Source organism: Colletotrichum fructicola, assembly GCF_000319635.2.
Source record: "Colletotrichum fructicola Nara gc5 chromosome Unknown KSG_Nara_v1_contig06, whole genome shotgun sequence".
Lineage (NCBI taxonomy): Eukaryota > Fungi > Ascomycota > Sordariomycetes > Glomerellales > Glomerellaceae > Colletotrichum > Colletotrichum fructicola.
This window is the reverse complement of record NW_027094056.1, coordinates 3,562,017-3,575,544: the sequence shown is the minus strand read 5'-3', so window position 1 is coordinate 3,575,544 and position 13,528 is coordinate 3,562,017. Positions and strand designations below refer to the sequence as shown.

At 48.6% G+C, this 13,528-nt stretch overlaps 2 protein-coding genes across 2 annotated transcripts; both read right to left on the bottom strand.

Annotated features, from left to right (window-relative positions):
- Nucleotides 1–1,736: 1,736 nt before the first annotated feature.
- CGGC5_v011236 (uncharacterized protein) lies at nucleotides 1,737–2,272 on the bottom strand (the record flags this gene model as incomplete). The annotated part of the gene is made up of 4 exons (XM_032032942.1): nucleotides 1,737–1,745; nucleotides 1,811–1,979; nucleotides 2,034–2,044; nucleotides 2,243–2,272. 4 exons carry the CDS (start codon nucleotides 2,270–2,272, stop codon nucleotides 1,737–1,739), a joined length of 219 nt encoding a protein of 72 aa, XP_031888081.1.
- A 5,395-nt stretch (nucleotides 2,273–7,667) lies between these two features.
- On the bottom strand, nucleotides 7,668–10,550 carry KHA1 (K(+)/H(+) antiporter 1; the record flags this gene model as incomplete). The annotated part of the gene is made up of 5 exons (XM_032032945.1): nucleotides 7,668–9,023; nucleotides 9,103–9,665; nucleotides 9,728–9,827; nucleotides 9,896–10,312; nucleotides 10,392–10,550. 5 exons carry the CDS (start codon nucleotides 10,548–10,550, stop codon nucleotides 7,668–7,670), a joined length of 2,595 nt encoding a protein of 864 aa, XP_031887936.1.
- Nucleotides 10,551–13,528: the final 2,978 nt, after the last annotated feature.

The following is a 13,528-nucleotide window of genomic DNA, read 5'->3' as shown; positions in this document are numbered from 1 at the left end:
GGACCGGACCACCTCCTACCAAGGCAGAGGGCGTCGCTGCGCTTGTGTGCGACGCGGTCGCGTCAACGGGCTAGAAGTCAAGCTGAACTCAACTCACTCATGGACGGGGGTGAAAAAGTATTGATGGATTCTACGGGGAGGGGAAGGGGCGACGAGGGGGGAGGGGAGAAGAAACAAAGGAAGCGTCCCGACCGCTGTCTTTTTTCTTTCGCGGCTACCGATTAAGGTATGGCTAAGCCGATATCTAAGGCAGGTCATCAGAGATAGGACTCACGATTAGTATGGCCGTTTACTCACTTGGCCACACGAATGGATACCCTCCCGTCCTCACCACATGGTATGGAGGCGCCACCGCCAGCAGCTAGGTCTCCATTCGGTGTGGCTTCGTTCGGGAATGGAACTCCCTCGCTTTTATCGTCCAATTTCAGGTGCCATGTCACGTCAGAAACCTGCCGTATCGAGCGCCACACGGCGCCATTCAAATGCAGAACAGCATAGTTGCTGGGAGGAAGGAGAGAGGCCCGTGAGTATGTGTGCTCAAGCGGGAAAAGGTAATGGTCAGGGTCAGGACGAGAGCATCGTTGCCGCAAATGGCGGGTTGCAGAAGTCGAGAAGTAGAATTGGATGTTACGGAAATTTGAACTAGCGACCCACAAAAGAGGCGGAAAGGTTTTCGGGTTTGGAAAACAGCGTCCAGTCGCACAAAAGTGCGGCCTACCCGACCTTACCTTACCTTAGGTACCTCGCCTTGCCTGGCGTTAGGGCAGGGGCATGAAGTGCAGGTAAAAAGTCCCCATTGAAGTCGAGGAGCTCTATGTTTGACTGCACGGTTCGGACCCATCTTGAGCTAAGGTGGTTTAAGGTACGGGAAATGCACACTAAGGCAAGGAACCTTGGGTCGGTGAGCACTTGGTCTTGATTAAGGGTTCTCCGACGTTGAATCATGCTGTGCCCCGGCTGATGGTGGTATCGCGCCGACTGCCTCTGTCACTGCTACCGCAGCCGGGCAAAGATGGCAGGAAGCCTAGAACGGAGGGGACTTGTTGCACGCATGATAGTCACTTTCATTGTTCTGGCATCTATGCCTCCCTCTTCCCTCCCGCCCTGGTTTTCGGGACGAAGTCTCCTTCGCGGACTGACTTAGCACACTCAGGTACATTGGGCTTTGGACGCTCAGCAATAAACCAACCATTGCCATCGGTGCCGTGCCGGAACCTCCGTGGGATGAGATGTACGCATACTGTGTTCGATTGTACGAGGCGGAGCCTCGCGGCCGATGACCGGCAGCACAGTACATTGCAGCCCGCCTGGTGCCTCCACATGGGGGCAGCTGTCTCGGCCGGGGCAGCTATCTCTACTTGCCGCAGCCGCCCATTGACCGCGGGATTAACACCCCATTTCTCAGCTTCGAAGAGGGGCGATTGCCACGCTTGATTGGGCTCACAGGCCCGGTGCTATGCTGTTCTTGGACGAGGCCCGCCGTGGCCGGGCGGGGCCGTAGTGAGAGAGCCCAAAAGACGTCCGGTACCATAACAGGCAATGAGGTAAGGTATAGGTAGCTGAGGACAGCCTCGCGTGTGGACTTCAACGCCGTCCGTTGCTTTCTTTTTCCAGCTTGACACCGCAGCAGTGCGTCTTGACAGCGCCATCAGACCGCCGGATACCGGACAGCGCCACCTCGTGGAACTCTTCAGATGGCGCGGTATGGTGCGCTGGCGACGGGAGGGCGACATGTCCTAATCAGTCTTCATGTCGTTCGTTCTTGGCATCAGCATCGTCAGCTCCTCCGCAGTAGGTAGCTAGCACATACACAGTAGTTGTCGCCCTGGTATTGGTAATACAAGCTCATCTGGTAAACCAGCCATGCGAGACACAAGTCGGCGAAGGCCACGTCCCGGTTGTCGCCAAGCCGGCCATGTCCACCATATCCACTGCTGCGATGCAATGTCTTGCCCTGGGCGCTTCCGTTTCTTGGGTGCCTACTTGATGTTGAGATTCCAGCCTCTGGTACAGTACAATCAGTAGATACGTACAGATACCCTTTCTGACTTTGTTGTCTCTGCGCCACCAGCTGTCGATGGATGGATTAATTGGCGGCCGGAGAATACCACCCTTCCCTTTTCTACAACTGCTTTGCCCGAACGGCGTCGCCCGGACTACGTCCCCCGTCATTCGTTATCGTGCTCGGATGCCAGGCGACGACTTTTGGACGAAACCGGGCGAAGAACGGTCGTCGGCGGACCACTCCACCGACGGCAAAGAGTGTACGCATGTTTGGTCCAGTTCACGTCTAATCTGTCACCTGCCATTCGTCTGAGCGATAGGAGACCCCGACATGCACCCCGGCTGCTGATTACGATTTCGATTGTGATTGCCAGCTCACTCCAGCAAGGGCCCGGCCCACCCCCACGAATTGCAAGTTGGGAAACCGAGGGAGGGCACACCGCAGCACTAGCGCATCGCCGACAAACGCCTTCACCACCACCACCAGACTGCATGAGTGAGGATGTGCAGGAAGGAAGGAATCATGTCCTCGCCTGACGGCCACGCCGTTTCCGCCCGTGGATCATCTTATGAGTCCCAGAGATTCGAAAGATGGGGAAAGATTTCTTGGGTCGAATTAAATGGGATATGTGATTCTGGTGTGGTCACGATAGATAGCTTTTTGGCGATCCTGCTGACGTCGCTCGGTTCTGAGTATGCAAGAACAAGTGTTTGCAGATTCCATTGGGTTATAGTCACTGACTCGCTGTCGTGACACATACCGCTGCAAGCCTGGCCACACTTTCTTTGGCCGCGGCTCCAGACTAGGTATTTCATCACCAGTGGCTACCGGCTAAGCGTGATGCGTTCTACAATGTGTGTTCATTGCAGAGTTTCACGGCCAGCCTTGAAGCGTCGTAGACAGTGCAGCCTCGATCTAATGTCCCAAGTTTCCGGGGTGGATATTCCATCCTTTTCAGTGACATTCACTTGGTTCATGCACGAAGCGAAGGAACGAACCGAATTTTCGGGATCAGATGGCATGTCAATGCACTGTCATCTTGGCCTAGCTTCGTCCAAGGTGGGCAACCCATCTCATTCTCGGTTGTGGAGAATACGGCGGCATGTTCAGATGGACAACAGCCGACCGTTATCCTAGGACAACTTCGCGGCACGGGACATATAACCCAAACGAGACATCTCTTATCTTTGGCCCCGCTTTCTTTTTGGATATCGCTGAAAATACGACAGACCAGTACTAATCAGAAACCAGCGCACTTCGCCGGTATTGCACCGCGGGATCCGAGAGCTCGGGAGGAAAAGCGCCCACAGAATAACGTATTCGTACACGACCGTAGGACTGTTTGGCTGATGTTAGAGTCTCAAAATCGCGATGCCCGAAGACCGGAGTGGCAATATTTGAACAGCAGCGTTGTATGTTAATCAGGGTCCTGGCTCCCACGGCACATGTGCGCAGCCCGCTTGTGATATGGAACGGTGCCAGGGGTTTGGGACCGACCCAACCTCGGCGATGCCTTGTCCGACTTGCTTGAGGCTTGTGTGAGATTTTAGAACGGGACCGCCTATTTCTCCTGTGCTATGCCGACTACTTTTTCTGTGGCTATTATACTTATCGTCGTGCTTCAATCGTCGTCGTCGCTGCTCCTATCGTCTCTGAACAGGAGTGATTAAGTACGCAGGAAATATAGCCGCGCAGACACAGGAAGGATAGGCGATCTCTTTAGAACTTTGTGCTCAGAGAGAAACCACAGCACGCATCGAAATGCGGGCGGTATTGCTGAGTCAAACCAGGCCAGCGGCGGGAAAGTAGGAAAAGTCCCAGGGGCCTGCTTTGCTAAGGTAATCATCCATCCCACACCGCGCTAGCCCTGGCTCAATAATAGGGCCTGTGCATAGCATCTAAGGTAGGAAGTTTGGTCTTGCGCAACGGATGGCTTCTGGTCAAGTCGAAAGTTGGCCAGCAAACCCATGCGAGTCTCAGGAACGCCGATGCTAGCACCTGCACCTCTAGACTCGATTATCGAGGTTTCCATCCATGCCAGTACTCATCATAAGGATTCTGCCTTCGCCAGATAAGTAGTTGAATGTCATCCGAACTTGATAACCTTTGAAGGGGGACGTGTCCAACTCGGCGTCTAACGCTCCCAGAACTCAGGGCCGATCTGAAGCGACACCCGAAATGCAATTGCCCCTCTCTTTCCTTTCACGTCGCGTGATGTGATGAATGCTGGCCTACCTAGGTAGTGTGCCGCCTCAGGTTGAGCGATTGGACTTCATTGCCATGTCAAGTAATCTCACGACGTCACCCGCAGCGAATCTTCAGCAGGAGTACCGTCTGATCAAAGGAGCAGTACCATGCAGACTGGGCCGAAGTAAGTGTTGACCGCCCTGCATTCTTTCTCCTTCCCTACAGGATGCATTGGTTTGGCTGTGAGTGTGCAGTCAAGCGGTGTCGAGGACACTGACTAGTGAAAAGTCAGGTGTTGGGTAGTTCGACTAGTAGAAAGCTGAACTAACGACACCTGGAGTGGAAGTGCTGTGATGCCACGGAGTTGCTTGCACCTCGGGATTCAGGGGGGCTTGATAGGCAGATTAGCCATGAATTTGTGGACAAGCTGACTTCATGATGTTGGATCGTGATGCAGGTGTGCGGATGCAATGCGTTTGGGATTGCAAGCTCCAACAGCATTTGTCTGGATGGTGGCTTGAAGACGCACCTTGACCTCATGTGACGTCATATGTTGGACCCTGCATGTCGTTGGCACGGGGGGTCGAGGTCTAGATGTGGGTTTCCAGCCGGCCACAACCAACGATAGGCTGGTTCAGGGCAGGTTCCGCTCTTCGAATTCTGCAGCACTCCAGATGCCGCCACAACACAACCGCCCTGCAGCGAATTCCTCCGGAGCCCATGTCGTGATAATGTAACAAGGTGACCTTGAGACGCCAAGTTATGCTTGCTTGGTTAGATAATTGGGTACGAATATTGGAATAACGGGCGACTAGAGCCATGAAATCAGATTGAAGGAAAGGGCAAAAGAAGAAAAGGGGAGGGAGGGAATAGAGGTCAGACTCAATATTGGTGAGGAGAGTACACGACGTGGCAGGCCGGGCCCTTGGAGAAAGACTTATTACCAAACGACCTACGGCTAAGTATGGTGCAGAGTTCGAGGTTCCCTCACTGGTTCCACCAGGTGAGGCGAAGGAAGACTAAGACCGCACTTGTGGGAAGCAAGAAAGAGCCCCAACATTACCCCGAGCCACTGAGCGAACGCACGCGACTGCAGTGGAGTCCTCCGACCCGTAAACCCCCGCAAAACTACAGCGGTCAGCCGATCGCCTACGTGTGACGCTATCCTCGTTAAACAACTCCCGTCTGATCTCGGTTTTTGGCTGGTCAGGCCTGGTTTCCATGACAGACAGGCAGTCATTCAGACCAGAGGGAAGAGGGATGTGTGCCTGCAATCGTATTGGCTTCATCTTCCGGCCTGTCGACACTGCCTAGACTAGTCTCTCCATCAATCCACCCAGACTTTTTCATTTTCGCACCCATCATCCTGACCCAACCAACCAACCCAAACCCACTCCACACCCCTCCCCACCCCTCCCCACCCCCAAACGACGACAACATGGACTCCCGTGTGATATACGCACTGTTATATACGCAACCCCCAGGTTTCTTCCCCCTCCCATAGTCTTCGTCTCTTTGCTCACCATGCTCGTCTCTAGAATCAATCCTCCCAAAAGCCACTAGGATTCTCGCTACAAATCTGCCTGTCTGACCATCCTTTACCTCCCTCGCCTCCTCTCATCAGCTGGATACACAACCGACCATCCTGACTAAGGATGGGACGCCCTCACCGTCGAGCACCCGACATCGATTTGGATGGCTCTTACCCGCCGCATGCATATCAGTATCGCCGTCCGGCAGCCGCCCCATACGACGACCCATATCCTCCCAGGGGTCGCAGCCCGGGACCCCGCCGTCGCCACAGATCTGAGCCTGCAGCCGCACCTGTTGCCTCTTACGATGATAACCCGCGAGAACATGCTCAAAAGAAAGATCCTCGCGAAACCCGCAGGCACCGCAAAGAGCGCAAGGACACCGTACTGGACGACCACATAGCTCCAGTAGATACAAGGCGTGATCGCAAAGCTCCTAAGGAAAACTACCACGACGACTACGATGAAGCCCTCCCTCGGCGAGCGCGAAGCCATGGGCCCTCCGCGGGGGACTCGTATCGGGCCACCAATGATCGAGAAGGCTTCGACATATACGCGCCCGCATCTCGTCGGGGTCGTGAGCGACAACATGCCTACCACCCGCCCCGAACAAGCGAGACAAGACGCGCCAAATACCCTGACTATGACCCAGAAATGCGGCCCAGTAATACGCGCCGCTCCCGTTATGCCGACTACGATCCAGAGCCTCAGATCAGCGATAGGAGAAGGTCACGTCACGCAGAGGATGACGGCGCTGTTCCGCGTAGGGCTAGCGCGACATATCGTGCTCGCCATTCAGACTACCAGACCGAACCCCATAGACGCTCTGCAGAACATGCGGCCCCGGGCCGCGGTAATGGGAAAAATGACTCGCCAGGCCGCTTTGTCCAACCAGGGCAGGAACGCTCCACAAGGGGTCGGTCTGTGCCCAGGAATCCTGCCATAGGAAACGCCGCGCGAGGAGCTCGGCCACGGGCGAAGTCTGCCGTTGGGTACGCAGCTCTTGGTGAAGCTGCCCAGACCGCATTTCGTGTCGGCAGCCAAGCGGCCTATCAGATGCGTAATGAGCCCGGGCCCTGGATTGGCGAGAAGGGCACCAAAGTAGCTACAGCTGCCCTGGGTGCTGCTTTGGTGGACACCTTTGTTGGCCATAAGGCTTCTGGTATGAAAGGCGGCATGCGGCATCAAGCATTGCGTCAGGCATGCGAGATGGGCATACGTAACTTTGTGATGCAGCCCGCGGTCAACAGTGCCAATAGCTACGGTGGAAGTGGGGGTGGCAGTGGACGCAGACGTCGGTGATATACCATATTGGTGTTTTGGCGTCGATATACTGATGATTACTCTCTGCTACTGTTTGTAGGTGTTCTCAACGTAAGTGCTTTGTTTCGGAGTGCCTCTGAGCCCACTCCTTTGGTGTTGGAATCGGTGAGGGCAGCCCTATTTTCCCATCGAATTTACAACAGCAATGTCAATTAGGAATTATCATGTTGCATGAGAAATAATGGCAATTCCTGACAACATGCTATTATTGTTGTGATCATAAGTTACTCGCCCTGCAGGCGTCTCCCCTGCATTGCACCAGACTTCACTACACTCTTCACATTTGCGTCTGCATTCAGCATTTAGCATCCTAAACACCAGTCCTTCCCGCAGGACTAACATTGGTTTCCAGAGCTGCTGCGTCAATTGAGCTATAGAAAACATTACTGGAGCATGATGTGCAACTGCCAAACGCGTCTGAGTACCACATCTCACTTCATTCCTGTACCGCAAGTGGCTAGTGGATCATTCCGCTGTACATCGTCTCAGCGGCAACATACACAATGTCGAATGCTGAACTGGTACACTGCACAAGCGAATCCTTGGCATTGCAACGCGCCCGTGACTTATGTGAAAAACACAATGTTCCATTACTATTCGCTGACTATGCTCCTCAACAATCACGCCGACCCGGCTTTAGCTTGTACAACCAACATATCTGCTTTCACCTCGGACGAAATGAGGGCCGCAGCCGCCGAACCCAAACACTCTCTGGCCTCGGTCGATACTTTAACAGAGTTTTTACCCTCCTTGGACAAAGCAGAAGTACGTCGACCAAGGACGATGAGGTTATGCCAAGCAATGCCCCGTGAGTCAGCCCGAATGGCGGAGGTAGCCTGGCTTACGGCAGCCTCGATGGGATTGCTGGCAGATGAAACCTCAAATTTTACTCGGGACCCTGTGGCGGCTGGGGCGTGTGTCGAAATGAAGCCGAAGAAGTCACTGGCATCCTGGTCAGCTTCGGCCGATGAAGCGAAGTGCACAACAGTGGCTGTGGCGCTCTGCTTCTCGCAGAGCTGCAAAACTAGGATGAGGGCTAGTTTATCATCGCGGCCACCGAAGTAAGGCATGAAGATGTGATGGGACTTGTTCGTAACAGGAATCGATGGAATATCGTGGTGAATGTCGCTAAACGAGTAAGTTCGCATAAGCTTGGCCTTCTCGCCGGATGAGGTTGTTGGCCGAGAGCCATCGTGAGAGAAGAAAAGTCCGATGTTATGCTCAGAAGAAGCAAGTATTGATTTGGCGAATGATGTGTATGCCGTTGCAAATTTGTTTGCGGCACCATCTGCGGGTGAAACTTGAGAGTCGACCAGACTACCGCTCTCGCTCCAAGGAACCAGGAGAAGGTCCGATGAAATATCCGACGACTTGGAGAGCAGCGCTTCGGCAAAGCGTGCCTCGGGCATGATTGACACTTCGCCAGACACGGCGACCTTGAGAAACTGGCCGACTGTACGGAAGATGTTGACCACCGGGTCATTTTGGCTCCACTCGGCTACTTGCGACACTGTCATCACAGACGAGTCGCGGTCAGTAAGATGCAGTAGACGAAATCCATGAGCTCGCACAGCCTGAGTGTTGGGAGAAGCCTGCAGGTTGGCTGTCTCTGAGTGGACGCCGCCCTTCTCATCCTGTGCCACGTATTGGTTGTCAGATGCAGATTGCTTTCCGAATAACGACACCAAGTTCAGCATTGCCGGCATGTTGTCCAGCCGAAGGTATACCAAGAGGCGTCGGACGCGGGTGCTAGCATGTTTGGCGGAGTCTGTGTCGTTGCCCGTATTGTATTCGGGATGAAGATCACCAGTATCCCAGTCAATCTCCCCGCGCCTCCAAGCTTCGATCTTCTTCTGATACCACGGAGGGTATAGGACCGATGTGAGGGGCGTTGTGACGAAAGTTGTCAGCAAAGCCATAACGACGAAGATGGTAAAAGTGCGTGTGCTCAGGATCTTGGCTTGCAAGCCGATGTTCTAGTACGTCAGTCAGTCTTAGCTCCTAATATCGACAGTCACCTCACGCGCAGCTCGCGCGGGCAAAGGTAGTACTAACCAACACAATCAGCTCAACCAGTCCCTTACAACTCATCAAGGCTCCAATGGAGAAGGATTCTCGCCAGACCATTCCGTTTAACTTGGCAGCAAGAGTGGCACCAATGACTTTGGTGAAGAACGCGGTGAATGTAACGGCAAAGACGTAGCCCCATGTGATGCCAGAATTCAGCAGTCCCAAGTTGGTGTTGAGGCCGGACAGTGTAAAGTAAAGAGGCAGGAATAATGCGCCGATCAAATCCTCCAACTTTTCGGTGACTTTGATGGCAAAGCCGTTTTCACGAGGAAGAATGAGGCCAACCATGAAGCCACCGAAGATAGCGTGAACACCAATGATGCCCGTGAAGAATGCCGAAGTAAGTGCGATCAACAAAATGAGCGAGATCATGCCCTGGGAAGGCCCATTTTCGATATTACCCGATCGACGCAAAAGCCATGTGATGGTCGGCTTGACGGCAAAAAGCAGAAAGAGCATGTAGCCGATGCACGCCAACAGAATCCACAAAGCAGATAGACCAGTGCCTGCATTGGCGAGAGCGACACAGAGAGCAAGCAAGATCCAACCTTTAAATCGGGCAGGTTAGATCAAGAGTTCACACCAAGTAGTGAATGCCGGGACAACGTACCAACTACGTCATTGGCTACGCCAGCCGAAAGCACAATGACACCAACCTTCGTATCAAGAAGCTTCAGCTCCGTCAGGATTCGACACAAAACGGGGAAGGCCTAGATTCGGCGCGTGAGCTTGAGTCAGATTCAAGTTGGGTTTTGCCCATGGAATGGAGCCGGAATACCGTGATGGCGATTGCAACGCCAATAAACAACATGTACACACTAAAATTGATGTGGACGAGGCCCTCATCCCCGGAGAATTGATTATACAGGCCCCATGCGAGAGCGCAACCTAGAGCAAACGGGAGGGCCAACCCAGCGAACGCGACCGAGGTGGCAATCCGCCAATTGCTGACTAGGAAGCGAACATCGGTTTCAAGGCCGATGAGAAAGAGATAGAGCACCAGTCCGACATTGGCAACGAGGGTGAGGTTTGGGATTGACTCGGTTGGAAAGATGGCGTTGCGGAAGCCGGGGATGCGTCCCATGACCGATGGACCGAGAACAATGCCACCAATGACCTCGGCGATGACTCGAGGTTGTCGGATCTTGGAGAGTGGCCAATGAAGGAGATGGCAGACAATGATGATCAACCCAGCCTGCACAGAGCGACAGTCAGTCAGACGTCCAAGCATGCTTTCGAACAAACTGGCGGGTCTGAAGAGCTAGTCCACCTACCTGAATGATGAACATCGTGATGGGATCCTTCGGATTGTACACCGAAGGGTTCGCGCCTTCGATGACACCACCCTGAGGAGCAGCTCTATTTCCGCCGGTGGACGTCGGAGCAGCCGCCGAAGTTGCCGTCGCCGACAACAGCGAGGTCACGGACGACATGATGGTTGGCTTCGGCACCACTGTTCTTGTTCAGGTTGCGAATGAAACAATGATCAGGACGTTCAGCGCGGGCTTTCGGGGAGGACGACGGATTCTTTGTACCGGAAGCCGATCGGGATCACAAGGCCGTGCCTCAATGTCGCGAAAGTCGTGCAACCTTTCTGCCGAGTGGTAGCACCAGAGGAGGATCGGCGGGCAGCTTCCTTTATGAACAAGAAACAGCGCCGTCGACGATTTGGTTCCAGCCAGTCGGTACAGACGTTGGCATAGAGGATGCGAGGGCGAGTGGTCTAAGATGATCTAGATCGTCCTCGACACCAGGCAATAGTGAGAGAGGTAGATAACTGGTTGATAACGGCTTGGCATAATGCAGATAGCGTTGGACTTGGCGCTATATTTTGGTCACTTGCCCATTTTCGCGGTGGACCAACAGCGACACGTGAAGGTGGTTCGTGAGGGGTTCGTAGGTTGAATCAGGGATCTGGCGGCCTGAGTTAACGAGTTCTGGAAAGTCACCGTGTCCCTCACGTCTTACATCTATCAAAGTAAGAAAGTCTGTCAGCAATTGATAGACGCGACGCTAAAATAACAGCCTGGGCAACACAAACAGGGCACATGCCTGGGGGCACATGGCACTATCAGTGGCGGTATCGATAACGATGGCGCTGCGAGCGTTACCGAAGGACTTTTCAGGTGACACACATGTTATTGCGCAATTCAAAAGGCAATTAATCAATCCTGTACGACGATGCAGGCAGCGATTTAGAACGCCGGGGCCGCTAGCCCAGGGTCCTTGAGTCAAGCCTCAGCCCCGTTTGTTAGAGAAAGCACTCCCAGCCGCCTTATTTATTCACCGCCCTCTCTCCGTGGTGTCTTCTGGCCGCTTGGTGAAAAGCACGTCTCCTGCGGGGAAATGCGGGGGAACCACTTGCATTAGTTTTTGTACAGAATGCGGCTTAGTAAAAAGGTAAGGTGACCAGCTTGTAGATCACGTTGGCGCGCTTTTTTTTTAGTCTACCTGGGGGCGTTAGTTAGCCACGTCAAGCGCAAAACTCCCCCTACTTATTTATATAGGGGGCGAAAAAATAGGGTTTCTATGCAAAAAGGGGGGTTTCTAGCTAGTTATATAAAAGTTATGTTTTTTCTCGTTTTACTACTAAAAAACGTCTTTTTAAAAACTATATTATAACTTAAAATTATACTTTTTGAAATTACTTTTTTTAATTCTAGTTATTAAAATGCTTTACTAAAGTAATATTAATTTAATACTTATTAAATAAGCTATATAAATATTATATACTATATAATATTAAGCTTTTTACTTTAGCTATTTTAGTAGGCTTTTATCTATAGTACTATAAATTTAAGCTATTACTAAGAGCTATAAAATATCTTATATAATAGTAAAAAAATATCTAAAAACTTTTTAAATTAAGTATAATATCTTTATACTACTTAAAGAAAATAGCTAGCTAAAGTTATTAATAAAAGCTAAAGATTTAGCTTTAGTAGTATTTATTATATAGTTTAATATTATTAGTTTTTTAGTAATTTTACTTATTATTAAAGAAATAGCTAATAGTTTTTAAGCTAACTAAAGTATAAGCTTTATTTTAATATATTTTATAAAGTTTTAGAAAGCTAATTACTTAAAGTTCAAAAAAAGATTGAAATTTAAAATTATTAAAGTTTACGAAAAAAAAGTATTAAGTTTAACTTAATATTAATCTAAAACTTCTTTAATCAGTATAAGGTTATAATTTAAAATTATAAACTACTAAGAGCTAGTAATTAGAAGAGACTAAAGAGTTTATAGAAAAAGTATATATTACCTAAGAGGAAGTTACCCTCCTAAGTATCCTTAAATTATAAGTTTATAAAGCTTATATTAGTTATATAACCTACTCCTTTAGTAAACTTTACTAACAGAGCTATATAAAGTAGAAGATATATTATAAAACAAACTATTATTTACCTCTTTAACTATTAAATTAACTAAAAGTATTTTATATATATATAAAAATACTTATAAGTTAAAAATATTGTATGAAAACTAATTATATAGATAAAATTAAAAGTATTTTTTTAAAAAGAATAGTTCAAGAGCTTATTCTCTATAATATAGTTAAAAAGACCTTAATAAGCTTTCTTAATTTATAATATATTTAGTTAGTTTTATAAATATATAAAATATATTAATTTATATATATATACTTATAAATAAAAATAGTTAACTAATTAAAAAGTAAATAAAGTAGAAGATCTTTCTTAGAGTATATATAAGATTTTTCTTTTCTATATTATTTTTAATTTTAAGCTAAATAAAATATTCTCTTAAGAGATTAAACTACTTATATAGCTAATATTACTTAAGAGCTTTCTAATAAACTTAATAAGTATTTTATATCTGATTTTTTATTACTATTTATTAGTTCTTATTATAATTTTTAATTTTATTAAAGTTTATAAGAAATTATTTTATATCTATTTATTTATATTAATGTTTTTTAATATACTTTTAATATTATGTTTAATAAACTTACGAAAAGTGTTACTTTCATTTTTAAAAATTATATTATTATAAAGCTTATTTATAAATAGAATATAAAATAAAAGTTATTTTTAAGTAGTTTATTCTTATTAATAAGAAATATAAAAATAAAAAGAGTAATTTCTTTATTATTATTAATTTTTTATAACTAAACATCTTAAGATCTTTATTATTCCTAAAGCTTATAAGTAATATAAAATTAAAGTTATTTTTATATTAAATAAAAATATTAACGTGATCGACTCGCTTGTCTGATCGACTCGCTTATCAACCACGTTAACTAAAGTTTTTACTTTTAAATATAAATAAATTGATCAAAGTTTAAGAAAATAAAAACCTTTTTAAAGAGAATAAGTTACTCTATAAACTATAAAAACTTAATTTCTTATGATAACTTTTTAAAACTTCTTGTATAGTTTATAATTTT